General features: G+C 52.2%; 1 protein-coding gene across 1 annotated transcript in view; it reads left to right on the top strand.

Moving 5' to 3' along the window:
• Positions 1 to 3,444: 3,444 nt before the first annotated feature.
• Positions 3,445 to 14,010, top strand: part of LOC117409950 (transmembrane channel-like protein 7) — a 28,145-nt gene continuing 17,579 nt past the window's right edge. Inside the window, exons 1-4 of the mRNA XM_059018424.1 lie at positions 3,445 to 3,675; positions 4,586 to 4,766; positions 5,542 to 5,690; positions 6,605 to 6,766. Of these exons, the coding sequence (XP_058874407.1) occupies positions 3,588 to 3,675; positions 4,586 to 4,766; positions 5,542 to 5,690; positions 6,605 to 6,766 (580 nt within the window). The 5' untranslated portion in view covers positions 3,445 to 3,587. The remainder of the gene's footprint in view (positions 3,676 to 4,585; positions 4,767 to 5,541; positions 5,691 to 6,604; positions 6,767 to 14,010) is intronic.

The following is a 14,010-nucleotide window of genomic DNA, read 5'->3' as shown; positions in this document are numbered from 1 at the left end:
GTCTGTGTGTCTGTCTGCTTGTGTTAGTCTGTGTGTCTGTCTCTGTGTGTGTCTGGCTGCTTGTGTTAGTCTGTGTGTCTGTCTCTGTGTGTGTCTGGCTGCTTGTGTTAGTCTGTGTGTCTGTCTCTGTGTGTGTCTGGCTGCTTGTGTTAGTCTGTGTGTCTGTCTCTGTGTGTGTCTGGCTGCTTGTGTTAGTCTGTGTGTCTGTCTCTGTGTGTGTCTGGCTGCTTGTGTTAGTCTGTGTGTCTGTCTCTGTGTGTGTCTGGCTGCTTGTGTTAGTCTGTGTGTCTGTCTCTGTGTGTGTCTGGCTGCTTGTGTTAGTCTGTGTGTCTGTCTCTGTGTGTGTCTGGCTGCTTGTGTTAGTCTGTGTGTCTGGCTCTGTGTGTGTCTGGCTGATTGTGTTAGTCTGTGTGTCTGGCTGCTTGTGTTAGTCTGTGTGTCTGTCTCTGTGTGTGTCTGGCTGCTTGTGTTAGTCTGTGTGTCTGTCTCTGTGTGTGTCTGGCTGCTTTTGTTAGTCTATGTGTCTGTCTCTGTGTGTCTGGCTGCTTGTGTTAGTCTGTGTGTCTGTCTCTGTGTGTCTGGCTGCTTGTGTTAGTCTGTGTGTCTGTCTCTGTGTGTGTCTGGCTGCTTGTGTTAGTCTGTGTGTCTGTCTCTGTGTGTGTCTGGCTGCTTGTGTTAGTCTGTGTGTCTGTCTCTGTGTGTGTCTGGCTGCTTGTGTTAGTCTGTGTGTCTGGCTGCTTGTGTTAGTCTGTGTGTCTGTCTCTGTGTGTGTCTGGCTGCTTGTGTTAGTCTGTGTGTCTGGCTGCTTGTGTTAGTCTGTGTGTCTGTCTGTGTGTGTGTCTGGCTGCTTGTGTTAGTCTGTGTGTCTGTCTCTGTGTGTGTCTGGCTGCTTGTGTTAGTCTGTGTGTCTGTCTCTGTGTGTGTCTGGCTGCTTGTGTTAGTCTGTGTGTCTGTCTCTGTGTGTGTCTGGCTGCTTGTGTTAGTCTGTGTGTCTGTCTCTGTGTGTGTCTGGCTGCTTGTGTTAGTCTGTGTGTCTGTCTGCTTGTGTTAGTCTGTGTGTCTGTCTCTGTGTGTGTCTGGCTGATTGTGTTAGTCTGTGTGTCTGTCTCTGTGTGTGTCTGACTGATTGTGTTAGTCTGTGTGTCTGTCTGCTTGTGTTAGTCTGTGTGTCTGTCTCTGTGTGTGTCTGGCTGCTTGTGTTAGTCTGTGTGTCTGTCTCTGTGTGTGTCTGGCTGCTTGTGTTAGTCTGTGTGTCTGTCTCTGTGTGTGTCTGGCTGCTTGTGTTAGTCTGTGTGTCTGTCTCTGTGTGTGTCTGGCTGCTTGTGTTAGTCTGTGTGTCTGTCTCTGTGTGTGTCTGGCTGCTTGTGTTAGTCTGTGTGTCTGTCTCTGTGTGTGTCTGGCTGCTTGTGTTAGTCTGTGTGTCTGTCTCTGTGTGTGTCTGGCTGCTTGTGTTAGTCTGTGTGTCTGTCTCTGTGTGTGTCTGGCTGCTTGTGTTAGTCTGTGTGTCTGGCTCTGTGTGTGTCTGGCTGATTGTGTTAGTCTGTGTGTCTGGCTGCTTGTGTTAGTCTGTGTGTCTGTCTGCTTGTGTTAGTCTGTGTGTCTGTCTCTGTGTGTGTCTGGCTGATTGTGTTAGTCTGTGTGTCTGTCTCTGTGTGTGTCTGACTGATTGTGTTAGTCTGTGTGTCTGTCTGCTTGTGTTAGTCTGTGTGTCTGTCTCTGTGTGTGTCTGGCTGCTTGTGTTAGTCTGTGTGTCTGTCTCTGTGTGTGTCTGGCTGCTTGTGTTAGTCTGTGTGTCTGTCTCTGTGTGTGTCTGGCTGCTTGTGTTAGTCTGTGTGTCTGTCTCTGTGTGTGTCTGGCTGCTTGTGTTAGTCTGTGTGTCTGTCTCTGTGTGTGTCTGGCTGCTTGTGTTAGTCTGTGTGTCTGTCTCTGTGTGTGTCTGGCTGCTTGTGTTAGTCTGTGTGTCTGGCTCTGTGTGTGTCTGGCTGATTGTGTTAGTCTGTGTGTCTGGCTGCTTGTGTTAGTCTGTGTGTCTGTCTCTGTGTGTGTCTGGCTGCTTGTGTTAGTCTGTGTGTCTGTCTCTGTGTGTGTCTGGCTGCTTTTGTTAGTCTATGTGTCTGTCTCTGTGTGTCTGGCTGCTTGTGTTAGTCTGTGTGTCTGTCTCTGTGTGTCTGGCTGCTTGTGTTAGTCTGTGTGTCTGTCTCTGTGTGTGTCTGGCTGCTTGTGTTAGTCTGTGTGTCTGTCTCTGTGTGTGTCTGGCTGCTTGTGTTAGTCTGTGTGTCTGTCTCTGTGTGTGTCTGGCTGCTTGTGTTAGTCTGTGTGTCTGGCTGCTTGTGTTAGTCTGTGTGTCTGTCTCTGTGTGTGTCTGGCTGCTTGTGTTAGTCTGTGTGTCTGGCTGCTTGTGTTAGTCTGTGTGTCTGTCTGTGTGTGTGTCTGGCTGCTTGTGTTAGTCTGTGTGTCTGTCTCTGTGTGTGTCTGGCTGCTTGTGTTAGTCTGTGTGTCTGTCTCTGTGTGTGTCTGGCTGCTTGTGTTAGTCTGTGTGTCTGTCTCTGTGTGTGTCTGGCTGCTTGTGTTAGTCTGTGTGTCTGTCTCTGTGTGTGTCTGGCTGCTTGTGTTAGTCTGTGTGTCTGGCTGCTTGTGTTAGTCTGTGTGTCTGTCTCTGTGTGTGTCTGACTGCTTGTGTTAGTCTGTGTGTCTGTCTCTGTGTGTGTCTGGCTGCTTGTGTTAGTCTGTGTGTCTGTCTCTGTGTGTGTCTGGCTGATTGTGTTAGTCTGTGTGTCTGTCTCTGTGTGTCTGGCTGCTTGTGTTAGTCTGTGTGTCTGGCTGCTTGTGTTAGTCTGTGTGTCTGTCTCTGTGTGTGTCTGACTGCTTGTGTTAGTCTGTGTGTCTGTCTCTGTGTGTGTCTGTCTGTCTGGGTCTGTCCTTGTGTGTGTCTGATTGTGTTTGTGTATCTGTCTCTGTAAGGATCTGAGTGTGTTTGTCTGTGTGTTGGTCTCTGTAAGGATCTGTATCTGCGTTTGTCTGTCGTGAGTCCAGTCAGGCGTTGTTCTATCAAGTAAAAGAGGATTCAGGCACAGAGAAACAAACAGAAGGCGTGCAATTAGGGATCTGCCTAATCCGAGATTTTGAAATTTAGAAATCGGAAAATTGAGGGGTCATTCATCTCTTTAGGGGCCAACGCATACCGGACTAGTACTGAGAGAAAAAAATGAATACACCTTATTCAAATGCAGTATTGCACATGGCAAGCGAGCAAACCACTTATCTGAATTCTGTGGACAGGGTTTGTTTATCCCTTCGACGTCATGTGTGCATTGCACTTACTCAGATAAAAAACCGTGTGGACAAATACAATTAAAACAAATACTCCAAAGGGGTTGACTTTCTTGTTTGCTGTTTACATGACAACGATGTTAGACATGACAACGATCTTTAAATCAGCCTATCAGTGCGCATACTGGCTTTCTGTGATCTGTACTTTACAGGTGGGATCGTACAATAGGAAATGGGACAAAGTCAGTGTTGCGTAGTTGTATTGATTTAAGGTTGCTAAAATCTAGTTTTCAGCATTGGAGTTAAAATTCAAAACAATGGACGACAAAGCAAAAAGATCAAAGTCTATTTCGGCTGAGGATCGTGTCAAGAAATCCCCCAAAGAAACTGTACATGCAGATGAAGGTAAATCTTATAATGTGACTGAATTATTTTCAGAAAAAATACGATCGATCGCTATTTAGCTTCAGAATCACACGTTAAACGAAAGAAGCTACTAAACACAACGTAAAACAAACAGCAGCTTTCAGAAAACGTGTTTGAAAGTCAACGCAGACAAACAGTATTACTATCGGGTATAGCCAAGTTCTGTACTACAGGTACGATCGAGCACAGCCGCCTCGCTTCAAACAACCTAATGCTTACTTTGCACCAATTCGGTGGATGCAGAACGTCAATGGACAAGCCTCCACACCACAGAGACAGGATCTCGGCGATGCTGGGAGGGTGTTGCATGCTTGCCTCAAACAAATGACATCCCCCCATTTTAGTAAGGAAACAAGTACCACTATTTTCAGGCTTTTATATCCTGTGAAATATTATCTGCTCAGGTTTATTTAATGTTTAAACAGGTCCGCGAAATCCTAATTTTATTCCGCAACCTACCCGAAAAACAGGTAAATTCTCCGCGATTTTCTCGGCTGCAGCCGAGAAAGTTTTAAACAGTAAAAGCACAGCAAAGTGTAATAAATCACAGTGAAAACGTGGTCAAGCATAGTGGAGCATTGTAAAGCGAAGAGAGTTATGATAATGCATATTTAAAAACAAGACATGGTAAATTAACACTGAATCTATTTAGCATCTTAGAAGGAGCTGATGTAAACAGCGTCGATATAAATAGTACTAACCCAGACTGTAGAAAAGTGTTAAATTTGTCCAGTTAATCTAACAATTTGACCAGTTAAGTGATTGAGATCTTGGGTGGAAGGAAAGCCAGAAGACACTGCCGCCCCCCAGGAGCTGAGTGTGACCCCCCTGCTCTGTTTATTCTGCTTTTAAGGAAGTTATCACAGCTCACTGTTGCTTTCCTGTACAGGTTACCAGTATCACTATCCAGACAGTGAGTCTCTCCGCTCCAGAACAAGCTCACACTCCTACAGCAGGCCTCCGTACCCCCCTGGAGCTCAAGGGGAGCACTCTCCCGGAGATGAGACAGGAGAGGGGGTGAAGGCGCTGAGAGAACTGCCCCTCTGCCTGGCCCAAAAACGGATCCTGAGGTAGGAATGCTGCTGGGCCTTCATAGAGCCCTGGACTATATTTCAACTTTGTACTTTATTTGGAGTGGCTGTTATTCTCCCCAGTGAAGGGGGATTTAGCAGAAGTGGTCTTACATGTGACATCTATGCATCTGTCAGACTTCAAACGTTTTCTCCATATATCTGGAGAACCACTTATACAATCGTCATGAAACCTGGTATTATTTAGCAGGCGTTATTTGGAGTATTGGATACATGGTATTATCTCTCTCTCTGTATATCCATCCATTTTTTAGTAAAATCCACTTCGCTGTCAGTGGGTGTCATTTTAGGGTAATAAAGGTGGGGCTTTGGTAATATTTTGGTTGTCAACAGTACCATTGAATGTGTATTGCATTAAAGGGGCTTTACAATGATTTTGCAAGATTTTAGAATGATATTACAGACATGTTGCAATTTTTCTTCCCTCATCATGGCCCTCCGGGTTTACAGCAGATGCAACTGGAGGTTTCTACTTCTGTGTTTTTGTATGTTTTGTTTTCATCTCAGAATGTGGTTGACTGTAATTCTTTGTTAAAAGTCTCTTGTGGAATTCCTAATAATGTACTTTTGACAATCACAGGGAAGCATTGATGTAGCTTTGTGCCCTTTCCCTGGTTGGCCTTATTTTTTGTTGATACCGAGTTTCATTGGCCCTTGTTTTATTTGTTCTGAAGTTGTGTGATAAGCATGTTTTAACACGAAACTTGAAACAAGATTGCTGACTTTATCTATTATTTCTATTGTTCGTTTTCAGTAAGGTCAGTCAGATGAAGATTCCCGTAGTCACTAAATGGCAGTCGTGGAAGCTGAGCAAGTCCAAATCGATGAAGAAGCTTGGAGAGGAAGTCAAAGAGGCTTCCCATTACCTCAAACTGTGGAGGAAAGCCCTGCTGAAAATCGGAGGTGAGGAACTGTTTCAATGGCAGGAGAGAACGGAGGTGAGGGACTGTTTCAATGGCAGGAGAGAACGGAGGTGAGGGACTGTTTCAATGGCAGGAGAGAACGGAGGTGAGGGACTGTTTCAATGGCAGGAGAGAACAGAGGCTGGCTCTATTGGGATTGGGAAGGAGGGAGTATTGCTCTGGTGGTTAGAGCTGAGAGACTGGGAGGGAGAGGAGAAGCTGGCACTAGTGGTTAGGGCTGAGGAACTAGGAGGGAGGAAGGGTGGCTCTGGAAGAGCTAAGGGACTGGGAGGGAGTGGGGAGGCTGGCTCTAGTGGTTAGGGCTGAGCAGAGACTGGGAGGGAGAGAGATTGGTTCTAGTGGTTAGAGCTGAGGAGGGACTGGGAGGGAGGGAGGCTGGCTCTAATGGTTAGAGCTGAGGAGGGACTGGGAGGGAGTGGGGAGGCTGGCTCTAGTGGTTAGAGCTGAGCAGAGACTGGGAGGGAGAGAGATTGGTTCTAGTGGTTAGAGCTGAGAAGGGACTGAGAGGGACGGAGGGAGGCTGGCTCTAGTGGTTAGAGCTCAGGAGGGACTGGGAGGGATGGAGGGAGGCTGGCTCTAGTGGTTAAAGCTGAGGAGGGACTGGGAGGGAGGGAGGGAGGCTGGCTCTAGTGGTTAGAGCTGAGGAGGGACTGGGAGGGAGGGAGGGAGGCTGGCTCTAGTGGTTAGAGCTGAGGAGGGACTGGGAGGGAGGGAGGGAGGCTGGCTCTAAGTGGTTAGAGCTGAGGAGGGACTGGAAGGGAGGGAAGGAGGCTGGCTCTAGTGGTTAGAGCTGAGAAGGGGCTGGGAGGGAGGGAGGGAGGCTCTTGTGGTTATAACTGAGGGACAAAGAGAAGTTTTGTCTGAGTAAATGACTGGTCTTCTCTGCACTAACAGGTAATTTTGGAAGTGGTATCCAATCCTATTTTGCCTTCCTCCGGTTTTTGGTGCTGCTAAATTTCATGACGTTTCTGCTGATCGGAGTTTTCGTGGTGATTCCCAACATCGTGTTCAGAACTCTGAATCTGACCTCTCTCGAGACGGGGAGCAATGCTTCAGGTAAGAAAATACGAGAGAGGAACTCCCTCACACTGTGAAACCAAGGGGGGTACTTTCAAAACATGAACTAATCTTTAATTAATGAGAGAGGAACTCCCTCGCACTGAGAAACCAAGGGGGGTACTTTCAAAACATAAACTAATCTTTAATTAATGAGAGAGGAACTCCCTCGCACTGCGAAACCAAGGGGGGTACTTTCAAAACATTAACTAATCTTTAATTAATGAAAGAGGAACTCCCTCACACTGAGAAACCAAGGGGGGTACTTTCAAAGCGTTAACTAATCTCAAATTAACGAGTCAGAACAGAAAAGCAGCAGGAGGGAGCGTGATCTGGATACTTTAAAACGTTTTCTTCTGTCGAATGCTACGGAGTAAATGTTGATGAATGTGCTGCCCAGTTGAATTATGACCCTGATGTGTGATTAAAAATGAGGCGGGCAATGTGTTTAACGATATAACGCTGAGTAATGCGCAGCGCGGGACACTGTGCAATGGTAAAGCAATGTGTTTAAAGATATAATGCTGAGTAATGCGCAGCGCGGGACACTGTGCAATGGTAAAGCAATGTGTTTAAAGATATCACGCTGAGTAATGCGCAGCGCGGGACACTGTGCAATGGTAAAGCAATGTGTTTGTTGTAAACACCGCAGTACACAGTCCATTATCGTGTACACCCTAGTAAGAGGGTGCATTTTGTTGCTGGCCAGTCAATGCATTCAGTGATATTGTTTCATTTCTACCTGTACGATCAGGATTTTAAAGCCTTGCTTAGCTCTCCTATCTTGGGGCTTTTGTTTTTATTTAAATATCTTCCTTCCTCCTTCCTGGTTCAGTGCCTCAGACACGTCTGGCTTTTGTTTTACCCAATCCCTAATTGTCAATGATTGTCTTAAGTGGTCAGAATTGCCATGTGTTCCAGGTATTTAGTAATTGATGATTAAGAGATCCCTACAAAACCTGCAGGATCTAGGAGACCAAACATGGACCTATGCAACTGCATTACAGGAACTGAAGTATAAGAAATACCTGAAGCTAATATTAAAATAATAATAATAACAATAATAATAATAATAATAATAATAATAATAATAATAATAATAATAATAATAATAATAAAGTATTTTCAAAAAAAAGGATTTGTGTGCTTATTATTATTATTATTATTATTATTATTATTATTATTATTATTATTATTAGACTGGTAGGCCCACAACTACTTTAAGTGTCAAAAAAAATAAAAATAATAAAAAAATTCTGATAAATACATCAACAATGATATTAATTATAGCTCCTTACAACCCCTACTGGAAAAATAAATAATACATACAATAAATAACCCCTTGCAACAAACACTAAAGCATTCAATATGAACCAATTCACCATCTTTAGTTTCACAATGACAGTTCAGATATTTCCAGAAAAATGCAATGTGTTTGTAAAAGCTACAATCCAAGTTAACCTTTGTTACCCTTCCTAGATATAAAGTTAGATAGATAGATAGATAGATCCCCTCCTCTCTAACCCCTCCCCCTCTCTCTCCCCTGCTCTCTAACCCCTCCCCCTCTCTCTCTCTCTCCTGCTCTCTAACCCCTCTCCCTCTCTCTCCCCTGCTCTCTAACCCCTCCCCCTCTCTCTCTCTCTCCTGCTCTCTAACCCCTCTCCCTCTCTCTCCCCTGCTCTCTAACCCCTCCCCCTCTCTCTCTCTCTCCTGCTCTCTAACCCCTCCCCCTCTCTCTCTCCTGCTCTCTAACCCCTCCCCCTCTCTCTCTCTCCTGCTCTCTAACCCCTCCCCCTCTCTCTCCCAGGCCCTGCTCTCTAACCCCTCCCCCTCTCCCAGGCCCTGCTCTCTAACCCCTCCCCCTCTCTCTCTCTCCTGCTCTCTAACCCCTCCCCCTCTCTCTCTCCCCTGCTCTCTAACCCCTCTCCCTCTGTCTCTCCCAGGCCCTGCTCTCTAACCCCTCCCCCTCTCTCTCTCCTGCTCTCTAACCCCTCTCCCTCTCTCTCCCAGGCCCTGCTCTCTAACCCCTCTCCCTCTGTCTCTCCCAGGCCCTGCTCTCTAACCCCTCCCTCTGTCTCTCCCAGGCCCTGCTCTCTAACCCCTCCCCCTCTCTCTCCCCTGCTCTCTAACCCCTCTCCCTCTCTCTCTCCTGCTCTCTAACCCCTCTCCCTCTCTCTCTCCCAGGCCCTGCTCTCTAACCCCTCTCCCTCTGTCTCTCCCAGGCCCTGCTCTCTAACCCCTCTCCCTCCCTCTCCCCTGCTCTCTAACCCCTCTCCCTCTCTCTCTCCCAGGCCCTGCTCTCTAACCCCTCCCTCTGTCTCTCCCAGGCCCTGCTCTCTAACCCCTCTCCCTCTGTCTCTCCCAGGCCCTGCTCTCTAACCCCTCCCTCTGTCTCTCCCAGGCCCTGCTCTCTAACCCCTCTCCCTCTGTCTCTCCCAGGCCCTGCTCTCTAACCCCTCTCCCTCTGTCTCTCCCAGGCCCTGCTCTCTAACCCCTCCCTCTGTCTCTCCCAGGCCCTGCTCTCTAACCCCTCTCCCTCTGTCTCTCCCAGGCCCTGCTCTCTAACCCCTCTCCCTCCCTCTCTCTCAGGCCCTGCTCTCTAACCCCTCTCCCTCTCTCTCTCTCCTGCTCTCTAACCCCTCTCCCTCTGTCTCTCCCAGGCCCTGCTCTCTAACCCCTCTCCCTCTCCCTCTCCCAGGCCCTGCTCTCTAACCCCTCTCCCTCCCTCTCTCTCAGGCCCTGCTCTCTAACCCCTCTCCCTCTCTCTCTCTCCTGCTCTCTAACCCCTCTCCCTCTGTCTCTCCCAGGCCCTGCTCTCTAACCCCTCTCCCTCTCCCTCTCCCAGGCCCTGCTCTCTAACCCCTCTCCCTCCCTCTCTCTCAGGCCCTGCTCTCTAACCCCTCTCCCTCTCTCTCTCTCCTGCTCTCTAACCCCTCTCCCTCTGTCTCTCCCAGGCCCTGCTCTCTAACCCCTCTCCCTCTCCCTCTCCCAGGCCCTGCTCTCTAACCCCTCCCTCCCTCTCTCTCAGGCCCTGCTCTCTAACCCCTCTCCCTCTCTCTCTCTCCTGCTCTCTAACCCCTCTCCCTCTGTCTCTCCCAGGCCCTGCTCTCTAACCCCTCTCCCTCTCCCTCTCCCAGGCCCTGCTCTCTAACCCCTCTCCCTCCCTCTCTCTCAGGCCCTGCTCTCTAACCCCTCTCCCTCTCTCTCTCTCCTGCTCTCTAACCCCTCCCTCTCTCTCTCCCAGGCCCTGCTCTCTAACCCCTCTCCCTCTCCCTCTCCCAGGCCCTGCTCTCTAACCCCTCTCCCTCCCTCTCTCTCAGGCCCTGCTCTCTAACCCCTCTCCCTCTCTCTCTCTCCTGCTCTCTAACCCCTCCCTCTCTCTCTCCCAGGCCCTGCTCTCTAACCCCTCTCCCTCTCCCTCTCCCAGGCCCTGCTCTCTAACCCCTCTCCCTCCCTCTCTCTCAGGCCCTGCTCTCTAACCCCTCTCCCTCTCTCTCTCTCCTGCTCTCTAACCCCTCCCTCTCTCTCTCCCAGGCCCTGCTCTCTAACCCCTCTCCCTCCCTCTCTCTCAGGCCCTGCTCTCTAACCCCTCTCCCTCTCTCTCTCTCCTGCTCTCTAACCCCTCCCTCTCTCTCTCCCAGGCCCTGCTCTCTAACCCCTCTCCCTCTCCCTCTCCCAGGCCCTGCTCTCTAACCCCTCCCCCTCTCCCTCTCCCTCTCCCAGGCCCTGCTCTCTAACCCCTCTCCCTCTCCCTCTCCCAGGCCCTGCTCTCTAACCCCTCTCCCTCCCTCTCTCTCAGGCCCTGCTCTCTAACCCCTCTCCCTCTCTCTCTCTCCTGCTCTCTAACCCCTCCCTCTCTCTCTCCCAGGCCCTGCTCTCTAACCCCTCTCCCTCTCCCTCTCCCAGGCCCTGCTCTCTAACCCCTCTCCCTCCCTCTCTCTCAGGCCCTGCTCTCTAACCCCTCTCCCTCTCTCTCTCTCCTGCTCTCTAACCCCTCCCTCTCTCTCTCCCAGGCCCTGCTCTCTAACCCCTCTCCCTCTCCCTCTCCCAGGCCCTGCTCTCTAACCCCTCTCCCTCTCCCTCTCCCAGGCCCTGCTCTCTAACCCCTCTCCCTCCCTCTCTCTCAGGCCCTGCTCTCTAACCCCTCTCCCTCTCTCTCTCTCCTGCTCTCTAACCCCTCCCTCTCTCTCTCCCAGGCCCTGCTCTCTAACCCCTCTCCCTCTCCCTCTCCCAGGCCCTGCTCTCTAACCCCTCCCTCTCCCTCTCCCAGGCCCTGCTCTCTAACCCCTCTCCCTCTCCCTCTCCCAGGCCCTGCTCTCTAACCCCTCTCCCTCTCCCTCTCCCAGGCCCTGCTCTCTAACCCCTCTCCCTCCCTCTCTCTCAGGCCCTGCTCTCTAACCCCTCTCCCTCTCTCTCTCTCCTGCTCTCTAACCCCTCCCTCTCTCTCTCCCAGGCCCTGCTCTCTAACCCCTCTCCCTCTCCCTCTCCCAGGCCCTGCTCTCTAACCCCTCTCCCTCTCCCTCTCCCAGGCCCTGCTCTCTAACCCCTCTCCCTCTCTCTCCCAGGCCCTGCTCTCTAACCCCTCTCCCTCTCCCTCTCCCAGGCCCTGCTCTCTAACCCCTCTCCCTCCCTCTCTCTCAGGCCCTCCTCTCTAACCCCTCTCCCTCTCCCTCTCCCAGGCCCTGCTCTCTAACCCCTCTCCCTCCCTCTCTCTCAGGCCCTGCTCTCTAACCCCTCTCCCTCTCTCTCTCTCCTGCTCTCTAACCCCTCCCTCTCTCTCTCCCAGGCCCTGCTCTCTAACCCCTCTCCCTCCCTCTCTCTCAGGCCCTGCTCTCTAACCCCTCTCCCTCCCTCTCTCTCAGGCCCTGCTCTCTAACCCCTCTCCCTCTCTCTCTCTCCTGCTCTCTAACCCCTCCCTCTCTCTCTCCCAGGCCCTGCTCTCTAACCCCTCTCCCTCCCTCTCTCTCAGGCCCTGCTCTCTAACCCCTCTCCCTCTCTCTCTCTCCTGCTCTCTAACCCCTCCCTCTCTCTCTCCCAGGCCCTGCTCTCTAACCCCTCTCCCTCCCTCTCTCTCAGGCCCTGCTCTCTAACCCCTCTCCCTCCCTCTCTCTCAGGCCCTGCTCTCTAACCCCTCTCCCTCCCTCTCTCTCAGGCCCTGCTCTCTAACCCCTCTCCCTCCCTCTCTCTCAGGCCCTGCTCTCTAACCCCTCTCCCTCCATCTCTCTCAGGCCCTGCTCTCTAACCCCTCTCCCTCTCTCTCTCTCCTGCTCTCTAACCCCTCCCTCTCTCTCTCCCAGGCCCTGCTCTCTAACCCCTCTCCCTCCCTCTCTCTCAGGCCCTGCTCTCTAACCCCTCTCCCTCCCTCTCTCTCAGGCCCTGCTCTCTAACCCCTCTCCCTCCCTCTCTCTCAGGCCCTCCTCTCTAACCCCTCTCCCTCTCCCTCTCCCAGGCCCTGCTCTCTAACCCCTCTCCCTCTCCCTCTCCCAGGCCCTGCTCTCTAACCCCTCTCCCTCCCTCTCTCTCAGGCCCTGCTCTCTAACCCCTCTCCCTCTCTCTCTCTCCTGCTCTCTAACCCCTCCCTCTCTCTCTCCCAGGCCCTGCTCTCTAACCCCTCTCCCTCCCTCTCTCTCAGGCCCTGCTCTCTAACCCCTCTCCCTCCCTCTCTCTCAGGCCCTGCTCTCTAACCCCTCTCCCTCCCTCTCTCTCAGGCCCTGCTCTCTAACCCCTCTCCCTCTCTCTCTCTCCTGCTCTCTAACCCCTCCCTCTCTCTCTCCCAGGCCCTGCTCTCTAACCCCTCTCCCTCTCCCTCTCCCAGGCCCTGCTCTCTAACCCCTCTCCCTCCCTCTCTCTCAGGCCCTGCTCTCTAACCCCTCTCCCTCTCTCTCTCTCCTGCTCTCTAACCCCTCCCTCTCTCTCTCCCAGGCCCTGCTCTCTAACCCCTCTCCCTCCCTCTCTCTCAGGCCCTGCTCTCTAACCCCTCTCCCTCCCTCTCTCTCAGGCCCTGCTCTCTAACCCCTCTCCCTCTCTCTCTCTCCTGCTCTCTAACCCCTCCCTCTCTCTCTCCCAGGCCCTGCTCTCTAACCCCTCTCCCTCCCTCTCTCTCAGGCCCTGCTCTCTAACCCCTCTCCCTCCCTCTCTCTCAGGCCCTGCTCTCTAACCCCTCTCCCTCTCTCTCTCTCCTGCTCTCTAACCCCTCCCCCTCTCTCTCCCAGGCCCTGCTCTCTAACCCCTCTCCCTCTCTCTCCCAGGCCCTGCTCTCTAACCCCTCTCCCTCCCTCTCTCTCAGGCCCTGCTCTCTAACCCCTCTCCCTCTCTCTCTCTCCTGCTCTCTAACCCCTCTCCCTCTCTCTCCCAGGCCCTGCTCTCTAACCCCTCTCCCTCCCTCTCTCTCAGGCCCTGCTCTCTAACCCCTCTCCCTCTCTCTCTCTCCTGCTCTCTAACCCCTCTCCCTCTCTCTCCCAGGCCCTGCTCTCTAACCCCTCTCCCTCCCTCTCTCTCAGGCCCTGCTCTCTAACCCCTCTCCCTCTCTCTCTCTCCTGCTCTCTAACCCCTCTCCCTCTCTCTCCCAGGCCCTGCTCTCTAACCCCTCTCCCTCCCTCTCTCTCAGGCCCTGCTCTCTAACCCCTCTCCCTCTCTCTCCCCTGCTCTCTAACCCCTCTCCCTCTCTCTCCCCTGCTCTCTAACCCCTCTCCCTCTCTCTCTCTCTCTCCTGCTCTCTAACCCCTCTCCCTCTCTCTCCCAGGCCCTGCTCTCTAACCCCTCTCCCTCCCTCTCTCCCAGGCCCTGCTCTCTAACCCCTCTCCCTCTCTCTCCCCTGCTCTCTAACCCCTCTCCCTCTCTCTCTCTCTCCCCTCCTCTCTAACCCCTCTCCCTCTCTCTCCCCTGCTCTCTAACCCCTCTCCCTCTCTCTCTCTCTCCCCTGCTCTCTAACCCCTCTCCCTCTCTCTCCCCTGCTCTCTAACCCCTCTCCCTCTCTCTCTCTCCTGCTCTCTAACCCCTCTCCCTCTCTCTCCCAGGCCCTGCTCTCTAACCCCTCTCCCTCCCTCTCTCCCAGGCCCTGCTCTCTAACCCCTCTCCCTCCCTCTCTCTCAGGCCCTGCTCTCTAACCCCTCTCCCTCCCTCTCTCTCAGGCCCTGCTCTCTAACCCCTCTCCCTCTCTCTCCCCTGCTCTCTAACCCCTCTCCCTCTCTCTCTCTCTCCCCTGCTCTCTAACCCCTCTCCCTCTCTCTCCCCTGCTCTCTAAC

The sequence above is a fragment of the Acipenser ruthenus genome, chromosome 59, assembly GCF_902713425.1.
Source record: "Acipenser ruthenus chromosome 59, fAciRut3.2 maternal haplotype, whole genome shotgun sequence".
In the NCBI taxonomy this organism is placed as follows: domain Eukaryota; kingdom Metazoa; phylum Chordata; class Actinopteri; order Acipenseriformes; family Acipenseridae; genus Acipenser; species Acipenser ruthenus.
Note: the sequence above shows the minus strand (reverse complement) of the source record. Positions and strands in the feature narration are given on the sequence as shown.